Source organism: Panthera pardus, unplaced genomic scaffold (assembly GCF_024362965.1).
Source record: "Panthera pardus isolate Hobbes unplaced genomic scaffold, ASM2436296v1 HiC_scaffold_10, whole genome shotgun sequence".
Lineage (NCBI taxonomy): Eukaryota > Metazoa > Chordata > Mammalia > Carnivora > Felidae > Panthera > Panthera pardus.
The window spans coordinates 79,212,270-79,234,729 of NW_026526655.1; the positions used below are offsets into that span (position 1 = coordinate 79,212,270).

General features: G+C 39.2%; 1 protein-coding gene across 1 annotated transcript in view; it reads left to right on the plus strand.

Annotated features, from left to right (window-relative positions):
- The window catches only part of NEB (nebulin), a 224,786-nt gene that overhangs the window by 149,972 nt on the left and 52,354 nt on the right, over positions 1 to 22,460 (plus strand). The window contains 16 exon segments of the mRNA XM_019456312.2: positions 263 to 460; positions 1,076 to 1,180; positions 1,872 to 1,976; positions 2,074 to 2,178; positions 5,371 to 5,478; positions 7,437 to 7,550; positions 7,848 to 8,045; positions 8,347 to 8,451; positions 9,332 to 9,436; positions 11,084 to 11,191; positions 12,554 to 12,661; positions 13,856 to 13,963; positions 14,513 to 14,617; positions 14,717 to 14,821; positions 15,464 to 15,562; positions 15,922 to 16,032. Of these exon segments, the coding sequence (XP_019311857.2) occupies positions 263 to 460; positions 1,076 to 1,180; positions 1,872 to 1,976; positions 2,074 to 2,178; positions 5,371 to 5,478; positions 7,437 to 7,550; positions 7,848 to 8,045; positions 8,347 to 8,451; positions 9,332 to 9,436; positions 11,084 to 11,191; positions 12,554 to 12,661; positions 13,856 to 13,963; positions 14,513 to 14,617; positions 14,717 to 14,821; positions 15,464 to 15,562; positions 15,922 to 16,032 (1,887 nt within the window).

A 22,460-nucleotide genomic window follows, 5' to 3' on the forward strand; every position in this document is an offset into this window, starting at 1 on the left:
TTCCTTCCTCCTCCACTACCAAACACACAGTGAGGTAGCTGTTTGGAAAAAGGAGAACATGACAAGGTAACTATTTACCCCTCTATTATGAAAGGATGGGAAACTGAAAAAGAAGAATATATTAAAGTATAATTTTTTTAATCTTTGTTTATTCTAAAGGTATTGATCTATGGTAGAGATTAGACTCTAAGAGAGATCAATCTGAATAATTCACACTTTAATTCCTCTCTTCTTTTTGTCTTTAAAAAATATTATTCTTTAGTTGAACTACAGAAGAGATTATGAGGACACCAAAGCCAATGTTCATATCCCCAACGATATGATGAATCACGTGCTGGCTAAAAAATGCCAGTACATCCTCAGTGACCTGGAGTATCGACACTACTTCCACCAGTGGACATCTCTTCCGGAGGAACCCAACGTTATACGGGCCCGAAATGCCCAAGAGATCTTGAGTGATGTATGATGTCCTTTCTGAAGCTTGACTTGGTTACAGGCTTCACCCAACCCTGCCTAGGCCTTCAATGCTCTAATTGTCCCTGTATTCGTAAATGTGGCTGGTTTTTTTTTTACTTTTTTTTTTAACGTTTATTTATCTTTGAGACAGAGAGAGACAGAGCATGAACAGGGGAGGGGCAGAGAGAGAGGGAAACACAGAATCTGAAACAGGCTCCAGGCTCTGAGCTGTCAGCAGAGCCCGACGCGGGGCTCGAACTCACGGACTGTGAGATCATGACCTGAGCCGAAGTCTGACGCTTAACCGACCAAGCCACCCAGGAGCCCCTGTTTTTTTTTTTTAAAACATGGTGGCACAGGTAACCACTTTTTGGTGTAAGAGTCCCCTCTGAGTCCTGTGACACGTATGTTAGATATTTAATCTGTTTTTATACCAGATTTGACTTAGCTGTTGCTCTCCTCCTGAGTTTCTTTAGGTCGGGGCATTAACGACCTCCAGCTGTTGAAAGGCCCACCCTATGACCACTGAGCACAGCCAGCAGCTGATAGGAAATTACCAAAATGCAATTCTAAGTTCAGTTAGCACCTGCCACTTTTCATCACCCCTTCTTTCTTGCAGAATGTGTATAAGGATGACTTGAACTGGCTGAAAGGCATTGGATGCTATGTTTGGGATACACCTCAGATCCTCCATGCCAAGAAAGCCTATGATCTCCAGAGTCAGGTGCGTGCATCTTCCTAGAAGGACTGGCTCACTGTGAATCCGTGGACTTTGTAATGCTCTCCGTGGGTGACAACTAGGCCATCCCTGTGCCCAGGCGGAGAAAGCTGCTTTAACAGTGCATGACCCAAGGAAACCAAAGGATCCCTGCCCAGTAGAACCTCTCCTGGTGACCTCCTCTTGTGTTGGACCTTCTCGGTTTTAGTATCTCCTATGGCTTAAGCATTTGATATTTATAAGAAAAAGTTACCTGGGAGGTGTTTCCTAGTGAACTAACTCTCAAGCATCTGTCCTGAAGTTGATGAGGTTAACTTGCAGAGAGTAAGATGCAAATGCATGCTTTGACCTTAGGTAGATAAGTTCTGAAGTAAAAAGTAGATATCTGGAAAATTCCCCAGCATATGTTTGGGCTCTGATAGGGCAGGTTAATGGAAGGTCGAGGCTGTGGAACTGTAGTCAGGGTTGGGGTACACACATGGAAAAGGAAGAAAGGAAGAGGACCTGGCAAACAGCCAAACTCCACTGTTGGTGAAGACAAACTATTAGTCTTGACAGCCAATGTTGGCAGGAATATAGAATGACAGCCTGTTTGTTAGTATGAAAGCAGAAACCCAGAAATAAAGGCTCATCTAAATTGGCACAAACTGTGAAAGCTGAAATTTTACCATTTCTGCTCACTTGTTTTTCTTTACAGCTACAATACACGGCAGCAGGTAAAGATAATCTACAGAATTATAACCTGGTCACAGATACACCACTTTACGTGACTGCCCTTCAAAGCGGCATTAATGCCAGTGAGGTGCGTCTTCCTTGTACTACTCTTCCAGGACAAGCCATTACTTTCTTTATGTATTTTCAAACAGCAGAAAAGCATAACTCATCTTTTTTGTGTGTAGGTGAAATATAAAGAAAATTATCATCAGATTAAGGACAAATATACGACAGTTCTAGAAACAGTGGATTACGACAGAACCAAGAACCTGAAGAATCTTTATAGCAGTGTGAGTTCTTTTTCTCATCTTTGTATTTGAGTTCTCTTTTTCTCCTTTAGAGACAATAAGGGAATAGTTGGGATAGACACCTTACCCCCAAAAGTTTTTCCAGTTTTTTTTCATGAACCTTCAAATTCCTACTCTATCTCATCAGTAGTCCTAGTTACAATTAAATAAGCCCCACTTTAAATATTGCACCATTTCATGCAGTTGTCACAAATTTAGGAGCTCCTTCCTTATTGAAGGCAGGTGCAGTTGAAGTTATGCTACATTGACCCTGGACTTGTCCTTCCCTGACTTCTCCGGTGGCCAGTGGCTTACAGCCTGCAAACACATTCTTTTTCCTCCTCTGAATTGGTTAATTCAACAAGCATTTTTTAAACTTCATTTAAAAAAAATTTTTTTTAATGTTTATTTCTGAGACAGAGACAGAGCATGAGTGGGGGAGGGGCAGATAGAGAGGGGGACACAGAATCCGAAGCAGGCTCCAGGCTCTGAGCTGCCAACACAGAGCCCGACGCAGGGCTCGAACTCACTGACCGTGAGATCATGACCTGAGCCGAAGCCGGACTCTCAACCAGCTGAGCCACCCAGGCGTCCCTAAACTTCATTTTGAAATAATTTTAGATTTACAAAAAAGTTGCACAAATAGCACAGAGAATTCCAGCATATTTTTCTCTGTGATACAATTATCAAAACTAAAATATTAACATTGTTGCAGTGTTAATTACAGACTTCATCCACTTTTCACCAGGGTTTTCCCACTCGTGTGCTTTTCTGTTTCAGATGCCAGTCCATCATCCCACATTGCATTTAGTTGTCGTGACTCTTTAGCCTCCTCCAATCTGATCATTTCTCAGTTCGTCCTTGTCTTTTTCTGATTGTGACGCTTTTGAAGAATACTGACCAGTTATTTTGTCGAATGTCCCTCAATTTGGTTTTACATGATGACTTCTCATGATTAGATCAATAGTGTGCAGTTCTGGCGAGCATAACACAAAAGTGATGTGCTTCTCTCAGTGCATCATGGCAGGTGGCACATGACATCAATAACTGGTGATGTTGACCTTGGTAACTTGGCTAGGTCACTGTCTGCTGAGCTTTTCCACTGTAAAGTTACTCTTTTCCCCTTTGTTATGAAGAAATATCATGGAGGAGATACTTGGAACTCTGCACGTATCCTGTTTTTCCTCGAACTTTTCTCTCACGTATTTTAGCATCTATTGATGGATCTTGCCTGAAACAATTATTGCTATGGAATATGCCTGTTAGTGATTTTCTGTTTCCTTCATCCTTTCTACATTTATTAGTTGGAATTCTGTAAGAAACAACTCTTCCTTCCTACCATTTGTTTCTTTTATTTGTATCAGTATGGGCTCATGGATATTTATTTTATTCCATAGAATGTAGTCTATAATGTTATTTATTTTCTTGCTCTAATTATTTTACCTTTGACCACTGGGGGCTCTTTCAAGGTGTCTCCTATAAGGCCTTGACATACTCCATCATTGTTTTCCAGCACTTCCTTACTTTCTGGCACCACAACATGCTCATCTTGTATTTCCCCTGTTCTAGACCCACCTCTGTAAGGAGCCCTAGTTTATTTATTGGAGAATGGCATTTCAAAACCAAGATCAAAATACTGGGTGTGTTCATTTGCTGCTAGGACTCCTATGGGGACAGAGCTTAGAAATATATGTATACTAACCACATATGCATACATGTCTGTATTCTATACTTACCTAACCATATCTGTGTTTTAAAACATGAGTTCCTACTGATGTCTCCAATATAACTCTACACCACAGAGTTCATTCTAGCCTTCTACCCTTTCTTATTTTTCCAACTTGTGTTTGTCTTTTTTTAATTTTTCCAGAAAGCCCAACTCTCATCACCTATGATACATGTACTTATTTGTTCAACTCTTATAGGCACATAAAATGTTTTCACAATTGCTAACCCATATTCCTGTGGGAAACAAATTTAGTAACTAGAGTACAGTATTTTGTGTGGTTATTTTGGTTACAGACAAAATACCATTTTCCAAAACAAATTAGTTTTCTTTCTCACTTCCTCCAGTGTAGTTTGTTACACATTTGTAACACAATTAGACTTATTTGTTAGAGTTTTTACCCTATTTTAGTCCTGTCCCCCATTCTGGTTGCTTCTGTGTTTTAATTTACATACTGTAAATTACTCTTTGTGGTATGTAGTACTATGGCTTTTAGCAAGGCATGGAGTCATGTATTCACCACCATAGTCAAGATACAGAAAACTTCTATATCACCTCAAAATTTCCCTCTTGCTTCCCCTCTTTTCTCCCTTGACATCCACAGAGGCATTTTCTGCACTTGTTAAAAGAAAAAAAAATTTTGTTAACCTTTTTTGCAGAATGTTATGTAAATGGAATTAAGAATTATGTAGCCATCAGGTCTGGCTCTTTCTCTTAGCAAAATGCATTTATGTACTACACACATTGCTATATAAACTAGTAGTTTATTCTTTTAATACCATTCCATGGATGTACCACAATTTGTTTATCCATCCAGGCTTAAAGGACATCTGAGTTCTTTCTAATTTTTGACAATTGTGAATAAAGCTGCTGTATACATTTGTGTATAGGTTTTTGTGTAGAGGTAAGTTTTCATTTCCCTTGAGTGAATAAATACGTAGGAGTGGAAATATTTTGGGGGCTCTCAGCTACCAAAAAGTAGGAAAGGATAAATAGATTTTAAGTTAATGGTTTTCATCCTCCAGGAATTCCTAGACCAATGGAGAATGAATATAGCATCAAAAATTTTGTTTTAATTTATGTAAATTTCACTCTTTGTGATGTATAATACTATCGCTTTACAAATGCATAGTCACGTGTCCACCACTGCATTCAAGATATAGAAAAGTTCTTTATCACCCCAAACAAAGAAATAAAGAAAATAAAGAATAAAGAGAATAAAGAAAAGTTCTTTATCACTGCCAAACTGTGATAAGTACTATGGTAGAGAACAAAATAATGAACTGTGAAATTATAGTCATGGCATTAGACCTGTTATTCATGTAGGGGTACGTGGATCCTACTGAAGGTGAAGATCTAGAGGTTGGTAAGGAGTCTCTGAGAAGGACAAATACAGGAAAGACCCCCTCCTCAAGAGCCAACAAGAATGCATCTTTCTGTATTCACAAGATGATTTTTAACCCCTACAGAACCTGTACAAGGAGGCCTGGGATAGAGTGAAAGCCACCAGCTATATCCTGCCTACCAGCACTATGTCCCTGACACATGCCAAGAACCAGAAGCATCTGGCCAGCAATGTAAGTCAAATGCAAATGTGATAGCCTTCCACCCACCATCTGCCTTCCCCAGTTCTCTGCTCCTAGAATCTTTCTGGTTGTGTCATATGGATTATGTTGTATGTTATGTATATTGTAAAAGAAAATCCTAAATAACATGATCTATTTAGATCTTTAGTCTTTTGAACCCTTTATGCCTAAAGTGTTCTTAAAACTTAAGTAAGCCTCTTCTAGAGACTTTTACCACTTAATTGTGAACATTTTACATAGCATTTTAGATCAGTATTTCTCATACCTTTTTTTTTTTACCATGACCCACAGTGAGAAATTGATTTGATATTGCAAGCCAGCATGCAAATACATACACACGCGTGCGTGCGTGCACACACACACACACACACACACACACACACCTGAAGTTTACATGAGTTCCTTCTGACATAAATATTTTACAGAAGAGAGCATACTGCTACACTAAAAACAATGCACTCTGATCATTTCGATTCTGTTCTATTCATTTAAGTGCTAATGACCCAGTAAATTGATTTCACTGCCTTCTCATGGGACCTAGAGATGTGTAATTAGGAAAGGACTTTGTTAGATAATATATGGAATTTAATTTTTACCTGAAAGAAAAACGAATATATGTGATTTTCTCAGACCCAAGTCTGTTTGGAAGACTGCAAACAGACTAACCCAAAGGAGCAAACTTCATTTGGAAAGAGAGGTTTTGTAGATAGAATTGAAAAGCTCAGCAGATATTTGCTCCTTTAGTCATAAAAAAAGTTATAGAAGCAGAATTTTCAGCAACTTGTTTTTGGAACAAGGTGGGACACAGAGAAATTAATCCCTTAAAAGACAGATTTCAACAGTAGCTTAAAAAAAAAAAGGTGCCTTTGAATAGTATCTTCTTTATAACTGAGGAATGGTTTAGATGTAAGGAGCATGTGAATTAATGTTCTGGAAAATTCTGTTGGGAATTTTTGTTGGTTTCCAGTCAGCAAAGGGCTTCACTGCAATTCTTACACAAATAATCCCATCTTCCTTTTTTTGTTTTGTTTTTGTTTTTGTTTTACTAAGTTGTGGGCCTTTGAGTTATGAGAGAAATTTTATCATGTGCTAGGAGATTGGATCTTCATTTCTGTAAGGGCCTTACCTCCTAGTTCATGTAATCATGGAGCATTAATTCATAGGCAATATGTCTTAAGAATTAAAAGTTGGTTTTCCCATAGAAACTGGTTACAGTGTATTTTTGGGAAACCTCATAAAAACTGAAATTCAAGGACTATGTCTCTTAAGCATCAGGCTTGTCAATTACTAAAAACAAAGAACTGAGCACATTTTTCATCTTTCATTCATGGTTGAGAAAATCAAAGTCATTATCATGAAAGAGATTATTTAAAAAATACATAATCTTTAAAATGAATTAATTTTAGTAGCAGAAGTATTGGTACAGGCATTTTTATATTTTATTTTATTTTTTTGACGTTTACTCATTTTGAGAGAGAGAGCACATGTGCATACATGCATGTGAGTGGGGGAGGGGCAGAGAGAGAGAAAGAGAAAGAATCCCAAGCAGTCCCTGTGCTGTCAGAGCAGAGCCCGACATGGTGCCTGAACTCACAAACCATGAGATCATGGCCTCAGCTGAAATCAAGAGTCAGACACTTAACCAACTGAGCCACCCAGGCATCCCGGTATGGGCATTTTTAAAACAGTAACTAAAAGTTTATACCTCTCTGCAGTTTACAGAGTACTGTCAGGTATAGTTTTATGTAATTCTCAGGGTCACCCTGTGGCAGGCACTAGTGCTGTATGTCCACCTCTATGCAAAGATGAGGAGACGAGCCCAGAGAAGTGGTGACCCCACGTTGGTTGGATCTCAGGGTTGGGCCCTTCCTATTATGTCCCCTACTCTTTAACAATATAAATCCATTACTCTCCAAAACTTTTTCTCCCTTTGTACTTTCTCTCTGTAGATCAAATATCGAGAAGAATATGAAAAATTCAAAGCTCTTTATACTTTACCAAAAAGCGTCGAAGATGATCCAAATACAGCACGGTGTCTCAGAGTCGGCAAGTTTAACATTGATGTAAGTAATCCCAAAGACCTTCCTTCAAATCAAAGCCAAGTAATATAGCCATCTATCATAGATCAGAACATTTCCTATTAATGCACATGGCACTGACTGTGCATATGTGAAGAAGGGAAGTGTTATTTCTGCTTCCCCTGCCCCCATGGATCTGTAGGAAGTGTCAGAAAATTCCAGATCCCACCTGATTGCTGTAAGTTGGTTACCCTGACTTCTCTGGTATATAAGAAAAGCACGTATTGCCAGGATACCTTGCACAATTTCCTGTATAATTGGCATGTTATTTTATCTTCATAGCGCCTATACAAATCAGTTTATGAAAAGAACAAAATGAAAATCCACATTGTTCCTGACATGGTGGAGATGGTTACTGCTAAGGATTCTCAGAAGAAAGTCAGTGAGATTGATTACCGCCTACACCTCCATGAGTGGATTTGCCACCCTGACTTGCAAGTCAACAGCCACGTCAGAAAAGTCACAGATCAGATCAGCGACGTAAGCCCATTGCTTATGAAGGTCCCCTTCCCTGGCTCCATATCCCATTCTGAGGAGAAGCAGATTCCCTGTTGCTTCCCCTCAGCCTTCTTCCACTATCGCTTTCCTACATACCTATGGGTCTGTCCCTGGAAGCAGGGCTCTGTGTGCCCATGTTTCCATGGTACCCTCAGCCTCACAGCGTAATGCCTTTTGATTTTCATTCCATAAAGTCATCCTGGGTCCAGAGGGTGTTAAAGTTATGATCAGTTTTTTTTTTTTTTTTTTGGTCTGATTCCTTCTGTCTGCTGCAATCCTTTAGATTGTATACAAAGATGACCTCAACTGGCTAAAAGGCATTGGCTGCTACATCTGGGACACTCCTGAAATTCTTCATGCCAAACATGCTTATGATCTACGTAATGATGTGAGTTTGCCTTGTTTTTTTTGTTTGTTTGTTTGTTTTTTGGCTTTTTTTTAAAGTATGTTTCCTTTTCTACATAGTATAAGTCAGGGGGAGAGTTATGGACATTGTCACAGACCAGCTATGTCATAAGTGGTGTTGAGGATGGCTGAGCTGGAGAAAGATGCTAAGGAGCAGAGAATGGCCATTGCACAGGAATGCCTGTAGCTTTCCAATGAAACACTGCATTCAAGCTGTCCCACTGTCTTCTTGTGGCAAAGGGACCCCTGGCTCTTTTCTTCTGTCTACATTTGGACTATTTCAAATATTGAGCACATGATTTGCATATTAGGAAAATCTCATTTGTTAGGAGTTTGTGGTGCTATAGACAGGATCTATTTATAAAAAGAGGATTTGCTAGGCAAATTAACAGTGTAATCAAGATTTCAGTAAAAAAGCTCCAATGTTCCTAGAAGAGCAGCTGTCAAGCCTGCTAGAAGGCTCTGGAAGCTCTATAGGACTATAAACATTGATTACACAGATTGTCATAAAATTCAAATGCATCCTGGTCAGTTGAATAAGTGCTAATGAAAGTAAACATTGGGGCACCTGGGTGGCTCAGTTATTTAAGTGTCTAACTTCTGCTCAGGTCATGATCTTGTGGTTTGTGAGTTCGAGCCCCACATCAGGCTCTGCACTGACAGTGTGGAGACTCCTTGGGATTCTTTCTCTCTCCCTCTCTCTCCACCCCTCCCCAACTTGTGCTCTCTCTCTCTCTCTCTTGCTTGCTCAAAATAAATAAACTTAGGGGAAAAAATTTAAAAGCAATCAAACCCTCTGTGAAAACCAGCAATTTCTGATACAGTGAATGGTCTAACACAGGTTTATTTTCTTCTCTTGGCAGATCAAGTACAAAGCTCATGCGCAGAAGACGAGGAATGACTACAAGTTGGTCACTGATACTCCACTCTATGTGCAGGCTGTCAAAAGTGGGAAACAACTAAGTGATGTAGGTGTATGGGGAAGTAGTGTGGACAGTAGTAAAGACAGACTGCCACTCAAGCAGAAGTGGCAAAAAAAAAAAAAAAGTGGTCTTTTCTAACTGGGAAACCAGAATTAGTACCTTAGAAAGTACTTACAGCTCTGCTCTTGTTCTCTGAAACCTGATGTGTTCAATCAGTTCCCAGTGAGGAGTTGTAAGGGATCTAAGTCTACTAAATACTTGGTGTTTTAGAGCGTCCGAAGTTGCTTCTTGTATCCTTGTGTCAAGAGCAACAGCTCTGTCTCACTGTCTAAGAATTCTAATAAATTAGAGCAAATGACACTAGGGTGAGGAGGGAGAAAACTCTGAAGTCAGAGATGTGGACAGTCACTACCACACATCCTTCATGAGGCTTGGGAAAAGCCCTAATCCCTCTGAGCCTCGGCATCCTTATATTTACACCACATATATCCATTACGCCTGAAAAACAGCAGATGAACCCAGCACAAAGCTGTTCTTTCTTATCTTCAACTAACCTCCCAGGTCAATAAGTAAATGTCAAATCCCACCAGTGAGTTAGAATGTTAAAACCTATTCTTTTGACTCCCTCACACCTGTCAGAATGGCTAACATTAACAACTCAGGAAACATAAGATGTTGGCGAGGATGTGGAAAGAGAGGATCTCTTTTGCGCTGTTGGTGGGAATGCAAACTGGTGCAGCCACTCGGGAAAACAGTGTGGAGGTTCCTCAAAAAATTAAAAATAGAACCATCCTATGATCCAGCAATTGCACTACTAGGTATTTATCCAAAGGATACAGGAGTGCTGATTCATAGGGGCAGTTGTACCCCAATGTTTATAGCAGCACTATTAACGATAACCAAATTATGGAAAGAGCCCAAATGTCTATCAACTAATGAATGGGTAAAGAATATGTAGTACATATATACAATGTAATATGACTCAGTGATCAAAGAGAATGAAATCTTGCCATTTACAACAATGGAGATGGCACTAGAATGTATTATGCTAAACAAAATAAGTCAGAGAAAGAGAAATATCATAAGATTTCACTCATATGTGGGATTTAGGAAACAAAACGGGTGAACATAGAGGAAGGAAGGCAAAAATAAGATAAAAACAGAGATGGAGGCAAGTTATAAGAGACTCTTAAACACAGAGAACAAACTGAGGGTTGCTGGAGGGGCGTTGGGTGGAGGGATGGGCTAAATGGGTGATGGGCATTAAGGAGGGCACTTGTTGGGATGAGCACTGGGTGTTATATGTAAGTGATGAATCACTAAATTCTACTCCTGAAATCATTATTGCACTATATGTTAACTAACTTGGATTTAAATTTAAAAAAAGAAAGAAAAAGAAAAAATGCAAAGGGAAAAAAACCCTATTATTTTGAAACTTATAGTGGTAAAATACCCACTCTTCCTCTTCCTAAGCCTGAGCCATCTGTTCTACTTCTCTCTCAGTGTGGGGAGCACACACTGGTTGTGATCCTATTAATAAGACACATTAATAGATCAGATAGAGTCCCCTAGGCAAAGGGAAGCAGGCTACCTTTTTCTCATTTTTTAAGAGAGACTTGGGTTTCCATTTACTTCTTTCCAACAAGGCTGCTGCAGTCTGAATCAGCTGACCCTTCTCCTCTCTGCACACAGGCTGTTTACCACCATGACTATGTGCACAGTGTCAGAGGCAAAGTTGCTCCAACGACAAAAACTGTGGATCTGGATCGGGCCCTCCATGCATACAAGCTCCAGAGTGAGGTGAGTAGTTAGAACCCAATACAGGGCCCAGCAGAAGTCCAAGATGCAGCCTAAAGGGCCAGGCCACTGGCCTCTCTAGAAGCCACTTGGGCATGTATCTAGAAGGCTTGGGCATATATCTCAGCCTGACCTTGTCATTTATAAATGCTGTTCCATTCACAAGAGTTAAAAAGCAAAACAAAGAAAAAACCAAAATAGTACATAGTCTGTCTTCCTCTTGGCTGGCAAGCCAAGCAAGCAATGGGTACTTTCTGGAGCAATATTTATAAGATACAATGAAGAAAGCCAACTTACTCTCTCTGCCTAAAAAACTTAAAACCAAGGTGACGAAGGCAAGGCACATAATCATAAAAGACTTCACTTAAGAGCTAGAGCTAGAAATTGCTGTTGGAATTCAGAAGAGAAACTGGATTCCACTCATATATTTAATATCCCTATTCTGTATTACCTGGTGTGATGCTACATTGGTCTCACCCTTTAATGTTACTCTCCTATATTGAATGTTAAAAGTAATTTAGTTTTTAACATTTCAAACACTGTTCCTACTCCTGTAGCTCCCTTTAAAGACAGACTTGTGTATTTATTTATGTATTTATTTATTTATTTATTTTTATTTATAGTTTTTATTAGAGAGTGAGCATAAGCGGGACAGAGGGGCAGAGGGGGAGAGAGAGAGAGAGAGAGAGAGAGAGAGAGAGAGAGAGAATTTCAAGCAGACTCCACACTCAGTACAGAGCCTGATGTAGGGCTCAATCCCACAACCCTAGGATCATGACCTGAGCCAAAACCAAGAATAGGATGTTCAACCTACTGAGCCACCCAGGCACCCCAAGACAGACTATTTAAAAGGTCACAGAGAAACTCCTTTCCCTTTTCTACTAGGGATAGGAGTATCTTGACCTCTTCACAGCCTGACTTCAAGATGCCACGTTTATGGTGGGGATGGGATTCCAAAGATGTGCCTTATAATTATGACTGTCTCAGGGATTGCTGGTGATATGAATAGCATCTAAGAGTGGGGTTAATGACAGAGGCAGCACTGACTGCCTGTTTTCTCTACTTTTCCCATTTTCTTGCTAGATTGTCATGCAACTAATGGGGCATAAATTCAAAAACAGAGAATTATTATTTTCTATAAGCTCCTTCGCTCATCACTCTTCTTTTCAAAAGCAAAAGTTAAGAGTAACTTAATTCATTGCCTGACTCTTAGAACTTACTTAATTTCTTCCTGAAATCAGTTTGGTGATCATAAGAACATTAAGTATCTAATTGAAAATCTATTGTGTACTGCATGTGACTTGTTTAACTTAGATCAGTTATTTGATGTAGATGTCATTTACCTACTCTTCCTCATTCCTGCAGGGTCTATACCGAGGAGCTGGCCGGCGCACCCTGCCTACTGGATATAGGCTTCCCGTGGACACCTCTCACTTCAAACACATCAAGGACACCCGATATATGAGCAGTTATGTAAGTGGTCTCCTCATTAAGATGGGGTCTGAAGGTGGTGGGAGCACTAATATTCATTAATAGCCTACCTAATGCCCTTAGTCATACTCTGAATGCTCAACATGATATAATGATGGGACTAGATAAGGGGAGACAGTGTGTTTTCTAGGGTTGCTATGGAATTGGCTTGCTCCTGCTTTAGCAGTATCTGTGTAACCCAGGGGGTTAGCATAGGGCTTTTGTGGGATTGCATCTGCATGAGTCAGTTACTTCAGCTCATGGTTTATGGCTGTTAGGATACGTCTACTTCTGTTGGCTTTAGCACAGAAGAATCCTGAACTATTCCAAGCCATATACCAGTAATGGAAGTTCGTACATGCACTGCTGATGTGTGGCAACAGTATTACCTTCAAGATACAACATCACTGTATATTCCTTTGAAAAAGAAAGGACTTCTTGCCTTGCTGCTGGCTCTGATACTTGCCCCACTGCTTACCTTCTGTGCTCACTTAAAAAAAAAGCTCAGAGGGGTAAATAGGCTCTCACCACTTGTAGCTTGTCCACATGTCACTGACACTAACCTTCCCTGGATTTAAAAGTTCCACATTGGAATGTGATGCATTTACCCTATGGCAAAGCCTAGGGAAGTGTTACTATGTCTGTGACTCTGGCCTGCATACCATACACACAAATCAACCATCAGTTGAAGAATAAGCCGTCTCTTCCATGTTGCCCTTTAGAGTCCTGGGAATCAAACTTGCTGGCCAGGTAGGGTCCAATAGCCAGGGGCCCAAAAATATGGTTTCCAAAGCAGAGTCACAGACTGAATAATCTAACATGTCATTTTTTAAATCAGTCTGTAAGGCCATTCATCAGTGTTAAAAGTAGTCTCTTATGTCTTCTTTGCATTTTCTAATTTCCTAGCTGTACTAGGGCTAAAAATACAGGGTTTTTTCTTGTATTTTTCTTTCCTGCCTATAAACAGATTTATCTAGGCAACACTGAATTTTATTCCTTTCTGGACCTGGCTTTATTAGCAAACAAAATAATTTTTAAGACTCAAATTACTATAGAAATTTTGTCAAGGACTTTTCCTTATACTTAATGCTTAGAGAGTAATTTTCAAATGAAAGTGACAGCTCTTTTCTATTTGAGAAGTATAAAGCTACTCTGTGCTTACCCATCTGTGAACTCATTCTGACTTTGCTTTTGCAGTTCAAGTACAAAGAAGTTTATGAACACATCAAGGCAAATGGATATACACTTGGTCCCAATGACGTTCCATTTGTCCATGTCCGGAGGGCCAACAATGTTACCAGTGAGGTACTGTGAATGCGGATTCAGTTGGGCAAAGACTGAGTTTCAAAGACCATGGCTTTGTTTGAAATGCATTAAAAGTTAATTATATTTTAGCTATAAATTCACACATCAGCAAGGAGTAAGAGAGCCCTTTTAGTTACCATTTTGATACTGGTATCCATTGGCAACATTTTTCTATATTTGCTGATGCCATTGCACAGATCCAATTTATAGATTATAATGCAAATTAATTCATTTTTTGACATTTATATACAAAAAACTTTAATAAATTTGCATTTTAGTCTGACTCATGACCCTGGTTTTCTACACAAATGATTGGTTTGTATATCTGATCCTATCCAATCATCTGATAGTATGTGGAAGGTTTGGTGGTCAAAATTCTTCACCTAAATAAGATAAATACCATTTTCTCTTTTTTCCTAATCCCAATCACTTTTTTATGTCCTTAATCACCCCTCTCATGGCTCTTTATGTAAAATATTTGCTGATTAGTCAATGGATGCCCCCATCTTCCTACACTAAATAACTGGAATGGTTTTTCCTCCAATGTAGAGACTGTATCGACAATTGTACCATAAACTGAAAGACAAGATTCATACAACTCCTGACACACCTGAGATCCGCCAAGTCAAGAAGACACAAGAGGCTGTTAGTGAGGTGGGTATTTTCTTAGGAGAGAGGAAAGGCTGTGGAACCCCGGCAGGAATGTCAACCATTCAGTCTCTGATGTGTGTTTCTGGGTGTGTTTTTCTTTAGTTGATCTACAAATCAGACTTCTTCAAGATGCAAGGCCACATGATCTCACTGCCATACACACCCCAAGTGATCCATTGCCGCTACGTGGGAGACATCACCAGTGATGTAAGCATCTCCTAGGGATCTTTCTGACGGGCTCTTACCAAGAGGCTGTCTGCATTTAAGCCACCACTGGTCTTTGAACAGCCTTCTGCATTGAATACTTCTAAACTGAATATACAACTTGGAGGCAAAATTGTGTGGAAGTAGGACCACACATTTCTCCAGCTATGAAAACAACAGTAAGAGGAACACGTGAGAATGACAAAAATTGCTGACCACCATTCTGCATTCAACACTGAATCATTACCAGCTCCTCACCATACATGACCTCTGATCCTAGGTCCTGTTTATATTATCTTTCTCCTGCTCATCCCCACTCTCACCCTTTTTAGCAACTTCCTTCTACCATTTTTTTTCTCCTTAAATGTTTCCTTCTCCTAAAAGGCCACTCCATTCAGCCTATGCTTTTCTCCCATCAATATAATAATAACATAATACTCTGTTCTCTCCTCAGCTCAGAATTAGAGATTAAATTTTAAAACCTGTGATTCATTTGGGTGCACGTAAACTAAGAGTTTTCAACCAGGTAGATGCGTTCAACCAAAATGAAAGATATATCAATATAAAAAGTGTCACTACTCTATCTTCTTTGTTCCTGGTTTACATTTACTCACAGCCTGCTATATTTCTGTTTCTGTGACACAGATTAAATATAAAGAGGACTTGCAGATTCTCAAGGGACTGGGCTGCTTCTTGTATGACACTCCCGACATGGTCCGCTCCAGGCACCTGCGCAAGCTCTGGGTGAGTGCACATCTTCACAACACACGGCTACCCCTGGACAGCCTCCATATGTCTCATTACCAGCCTCAAGGTCCTAGACAGAAAGGCTCTTTGCCTGCAGCTACTTTTAAGGGTAAATTTACCATTAACCAATTTGAATAAGTCATGACCCACTTAAGATGCCATGCGCCTCTGTAAGAGGTGATGAACTCAATTAAATGACAGTTGTCTTTGTTCCTTCCCCGGGAAGACATCCAGGACACGTGGAAGGCCTGCTCACATTGCACATACCAGCATTTGAGAGAGAGTTATATGACCACGACACGCAGTTCCTTAAATGACTAATTAACTTGTATTTCCATTGGTTTTTTTTCTCTAAGTCTAATTACCTGTACACCGATAAAGCAAGGAAGATGCGAGACAAATACAAAGTGGTTCTTGACACTCCAGAATACAGAAAAGTACAGGAACTGAAGACACATCTGAGTGAGGTAAGGATGCTGAACCTATCACTATAAGTGACTTGTTCTTCCGGTGACTGTTTTTCAGGCAACTACACTAGGCAAAAAAAATCTCCACTCTGCCTTTAATTACAGACACGTCCATCATGTCTAAGCAAGTCAACTGACCTCATTTTGCCTCAATTAACTGATTTTGTCCCCTTTTGATGAGGCTGTTGATACTTGACTACCTGTGACTAGGGCTGCTGAGAGTTCACATGATTTTATAAATTAGAAAGGTCTTCTGTCTTATGCTATTGTTGCAGTCTCCAAACTGAATTTATTTCAAAACTATCTCTTTAATCCCTGCTATCAGATACCCTGAACACAGCACTGCCATTTGAAAAGTCTTATATGGTTCCCTGCTCTGCTGCCCACAACAGATTCCAAACTACTATGTTGTTTCATTTTCGGTTGGCACTGAGACTTCTGATTTATTATAAACAGTTGTGCATAGATATCTCATGCTCTCACCTGCATACTTGGTTCAGTGAGGGTTGGACCCCATCTTATTTAGTTGTGTATCCCACAGTGCCTTGCTGCCAGTGACTAAATGTGCTTTGTAAAGATCAGGGTATTTCACAAATGTAAATGGTTTTTCTTATTATAGAAGAATTGGCTGTTCTCATTCAACTTTCAGTTTGTCTTGTGGCCTCATCAGACTTCACCGAGCTAAGCCACATGTTAGCGGTCAGGCCACATCGTTGACTCCCCATTCTCAATAGTTCTGATGCTGCTAATTAGGAATCACTTATGCTCTTAGACCTTGAGATGTCCTGGCAAACCAAATGTTGCCCTCAGTGGAGGGGATGTGCAGCTTCCTACACTCCTAGTGAGCTAGAGGCAGAGGATGATTAATTCTTTAGTTATTGCAAATGCTACATTGAGTGCATTTGCTTTCCTGAAAGCTTACTTGTGTTACTTCACCCGGCACGAGCACTTTTCCAGGAATGCTTACGTTCTTCTGTCTCAGCAAAGTTGTGCTTCTCCGCCCTGGCAGAGTATCAGGATCACCTGGGAAATGTTTCTAAACTACCCTTGAGTGGGCTCTAACTCCTCAGCCTCACAGCAAACTTTCTGATTGTCTGTGTCTGGGCATCTGCATGCCTTTAGCTGCTCCAAAATGATTCTAACATGCAGTCAGTGTTGGAAACCACTGCTTTAAAGTATCCCATCTGTCCTCCAGCTACCACATAATAAAACATAGTTTGGTAACTTAAACTGTTTATTGGTATCTCTGAAATACCTTTATTTCTCTTGGCTGTTTGGATTCAGAATTACCTAAAACTTTAATTTCTCCTTTTCCTAATTCCTATTGGGATTTTCTGCATCTTATGCATCAACACTGAGGAAAAAGAATAGATATTCTTCAGTAGTTCATTTCCTCCCACACTTGGCTCACCAGAAGAATGACGTGGGAATGATAAAATATTGACCCACCTCTTCAATTTTTGAAAGAGTTTGAGAAGGATTGGTGTTCATTCTTTGAATGTCTGGTAGAATTCATCAGTGAAGAATGAATTCATCAATGCAGAATTCATGCATGCTTTTGATCTTGGACTTTTGTTAGTTGGGAGGTTTTTGATTATTGATTCAATATCCTTACTAGTAATTGGTCTGTTTAGATTTTCTATTTTATCACGATTCAATGTTGGTAGGTTGTATGCTTCTAGGAATTTATCCATTTCTTCTAGATTGTCCAATCTGTTAGTGCATAATTGTTTATAGTAGTCTCCTTTATACTTTGTATTTCTATGATATCAGTTAAAACATCTTGTCTTTCATTTCTGATTTTGAGTTCTTCGTGAGTCTAGTGAAAGATTTGTCAATTTTGTTTATCTTTTCAAAGAACCAGCTCTTTCACTGATCTTTTCCATTATTTTTTTAGTTTGTATTTTATTCATTTCTTCCCTGATCTTTATTTCCTTCCTTCCACTAACTTTGGCCTTCATTTAGTCTTCTTTTTTTTATTTCCTTGAGGTGTAAAGTTAGGTTGTTTATTTGAGACTTTTCTTGTTTCTTAAGGTGGGTATATATTGTTATGAACTTTCCGATTACAACTGCACCCAGAGACACCTGGTTGGCTCAGTCAACTCTTGATTTCTTTCAGGTCACAATCTCATGGTTCATGGGATCAAGCCCTGTGTTGGGCTCTGTGCTGATAGTGCAGAACTTGCTTGGGATTCTCTCTCTCCCTCTCTGTCTGCCTCTCCCCAGCTCATGCAGTCTCTCTCTCTCTCTCTCTCTCTCTCTCTCTCAAAATAGATAAATTAACTTAAAAAAATGCATGCATAAGTTTTGGTATGTTACATTTTCATTTGTCTCAAGATATTTTTTTTATTTCTCTTTTGATTTCTTCTTTGATCCATTGTCAGAGTTGTTGTTTTGTATCTGTTGTTTTTCAGTATATTATTTAATCCCTACATATATGTGAATTTCCCAGATTTCTTCATGTAATTAATTTTTAGTTTTATTCCATTGTGGTTGGAAAAGATGCTTGACATGATTTCAGTCCCCTTAAATTTGAGACTTGTTTTGTGGCCTAGCATGCAATCTATCTTGGAAAATGTTCCATGTGCACTTGAGAAGAATGTATATTCTGTTGCTTTTGGATGGAATGTTCTGTAAATGTCTGTTAAATCCATCTGGTCTACTGTACCATTTAAAGCCAATGTTTCCATATTGATTTTCTGTCTGGATGATCTATGCATTGAAGTAAGTGGGTATTAAAGTCCCCACATATTATAGTATTGCTGTCTCTCTGTTTAGGTATGTTAATATATGCTTTATATATCTAGGTGCTTCTGTGTTGGGTGCATATTTACAAATGTTATATCTTCTTATTGGCCCCTTTATCGTTATGTAATGCTCATCTTTGTTTCTTATTGGTCTTTGTTTTAAAGTCTGTTTTGTCTCATGTAAGTATAGCTACTCCACTTTTCTTTTGGTTTCCATTTGCATGGCATATCTTCTTCAGTCCCTTCACTTTCAGTCTCTGTATGCCCTTACATATTAAGTGAGTCTCTTGTGGGCACCTGGATGCTTCAGTTGGTTAAGCATCTGACTCTTGATTTCAGCTCAAGTCATGATCCCAGGGTGGTGGGATCAAGCTGCATGCCAGGCTCTGTGCTGAGCAGGGAGCACCTCCCCTGCTCACATGTGTGTGTACACACTCAACTCACACACAAAAAATTAAAAAATAAATAAGTGAGTCTCTTTAAGCATCATATAGATAGATCTTATTTATTTATTTATTTTAAAGTTTATTTATTTTGAGAGAGAGTGAGAGGGAGAGAGCACAAGCAGGGAGGGGCAGAAAAAGAGGAGGAGACAGGGAGAATCCCAAGCAGGTTCTGCTCTGGGAATGTGGAGCCAGATGTGTGGCTCAGTCTCATGACCATGAAATCATGACCTGAGCGAAAATCAAGAGTCAGATGCTTAACCAGCTGAGCCATGCAGGCACCCCAGTAGGTCTTGTTTTTTAATCCATTCAGCCACTCTATATCTTTTGATTGGAGAATTTGGTCCATTTACATTTAGAGTAATTATTGATATGTATGTGCTTATTGCCATTTTATCAATTGTTTTCTGGCTGTTTTTATAGTCCCTCCTTCTCTCTTTCTTCTCTTGCTCTCTTCCTTTGTTCCTTTGTGGTTTGATGATTTCTTTTAACAGTATGCTTATTTTTCTTTCTTTTCATCTTTTGTGTGTTGCTTATAGGTTTTTGCTTTATGATTACCATGAGGCGACTTATAGCAACTTATATTTATAGCAGTCTATTTTAAGTTGATGACAACTTAAGTTTGATCTCATCGTAAAGGTCAACATTAGTACTTCCCATGTTTTATGTTTTTGGTGTCACATTTTACATGTTTTTGTTACGTGTATCCCTTCCCAAATTGTAATCGTAGTTATTTTTACTCCTTTTGTCTTTTAACCTTCATACTAGTTTTATAAATGATTAATTCACTGTATTTACCATATATTTACCTTTCCATTGAGATTTATTTTTCATGTGTTCTTATCACTAATTAACACCCTTTATTTTCAGTTTAAAGAAGTCTCTTTAACATTTCTTATAAGGCTGCTTTTATTTATTTATTTTTTATAAGGCTGCTTTTAATGGTGATGAACTCCTTTAGCTTTTGCTTGCCTAGAAAACTCTGTCTGTCCTTCATTTCTGAATGATAACTTGCCAGGTAAAGTATTCTTTCAGCACTTGAAATATATTGTGGCACTCCCTCTGGTCTGCAAAGTTTCTGATGACAAATCTGCTGATACTCTTATGGGGGTTCCATTGTATGTAACAAGTTGTTTTTCTCTTGCTTTTAATAGTTTCTTCTTGTCTATAACTTTTGACATTTTAATTATCATGTGTCTTGGTGTGGGTTTCTTTGGGTTCTTCTAATTTGGAACTCTCTGAGCTTCCTAGATCTGGATGTCTGTTTTCTTCTCCAGGTTAGGAAAGTTGTCAGCCATTATTTTTTCAAATAAGATTTCTTTCCATTTCTCTCTCCTCCTTCTGGAAGCCCTATGATGCAACTTTTAGTCCATTTGATGCTGTCCCACAAGTCCCTAAGGCTATCTTCACTTTTTTTTTTTTTTTCATTATTTTCTCTTTTTGCTGCTCTGATTAGGTGAATTCCACTGCCTTGTCTTTGAATTGACTGATTCTTTCTTCTGCTTTATCTAGTCTGCTGTTGAACCCCTCTAGTATATTTTTCAGTTCAGTTATTATATTTTTCAGCTCTGTGACTTCTATTTGATACTTTCTTAAATTTTCCATCTTTTTGTTGACATTCCCACTGTGTTCATTCATTCTTCTTTCCAATTTGGTGAGCATCTTTATGACTGTTAATTTAAACTATCAGGTAAATTATTTCCATTTTACTAAGTTGTTCTGGGTTTGTTTTTATTTTTTTAGTTTTATCTTGTTCTTTCATTTGAAATATATTTCTCTATTTCTTCATTTTGTTCAACTCTCTGTGTTAATTTCTATACAATAAATGAAGCAACTACCTTTCCCAGTCTTTAAGGAGTGGCTTCATGCTGGAAGTGAAACTTGTTATTCAATCATGTTTCATTTCTTGGTTGTCTCTCAAACCTTCATGCTTGGGCAAGTAGCCTATTATCTTTTTAATAGCTCCCAGTAGTTGAGGATGTGCTAACACCACCCAATGTCCCAAAGGGAAGGATTTTTAGCATCTAGATTTAGGCTGCTTGCAAGCCAGACCCCCCAGGCATCAACTTTTAAATGTATGTAAATACATACAATCCTAAGGGACTTCAAGCATAAACTCTGCTGGCCACCAGAGCCAGACAATCTGGAGTTGTCTCCTGGCTGGTGGTCATAGAAACTGGGACCCCAGACAAGCATATACATTTTTTTCTAGATGAAACCAGTAAGCTGGAGCAAGGCAAAGGTAGAGAACCAATATGGCATCCACAACCTATGTTCCTTGTTAGCAGCTCTATAAGCTACTAAGTGTGTGTCAAACCTAAAACCTACCCCTCAGGCCAAAGATTCAGGAAAAGGAAAAAGGCCTTCTTCATAGAAAGACTAGGAGTATGCCTCAGTCTGTGCCCTTGGGATGGTAGCCTACCAAGAACTGTCTTTCCGATTGTCATAGTCCTGTGGGACCCAGGAATGCAAGCCCCCCAGGCTACTAGTGCTAGGCAGTCAAGGGGTGTCCCCTGCTTGGCAGCTGCAAATCCCAGGCACCAGCTGTGTAAAAAGTTTCCCTCCAGGAGATTCTGGTGCTCTGAAGCACAGTGGAGGGTGAGCATAAAGATAGCACATGCCCTCTAAGATCTCTGAAAAGGATTATAGTCAGCTCCAAGATACATTTTTAGTTAGAAGCCTGCCCCTCAAGCTATAGTCATGATGATTAGCTAACAAGTCTTTACTGAAAGAATGAGGTCCTAGGTCTGTTGTCTTTTGCTGTGCCTCGGGATGGTAGCTATTTAGGAACTTTTTCTCCATTGGTTAAAGTCCTATGAGACCAATAAGAGTAGGCCCTACCAGCCACTAGACCTAGATGGTATAGAGGTGTCTCCTGGCTGCAAAAATTAGGCTCCTAAAAAAGGCTATGAGCTCCTTTCTGGATGACCCTGCTTATAACAGTCCTATGGGACCAGAAACACAAGTTCCCCTGACCTTCAGGGCCAAGTGACCAAGAGGTGTCCTGAAAGTGGTAGCCACAAATATTGGAATGAATGAAATCTTGTCATTTGCAACAACTTGAATGGACCTCAAGGGCATTATGCTAAGTGAAATAAGTCAGAGAAACACAAATACCATATGACCTTTCTTATATGTGGAATCTAAAAAAAAATTATATATATATATGTATATACATATAGTGGGCACCGTAGGTGGGGAGAAGTGAGAGGGAGAAATTTAGTTTAAATAAACTGAA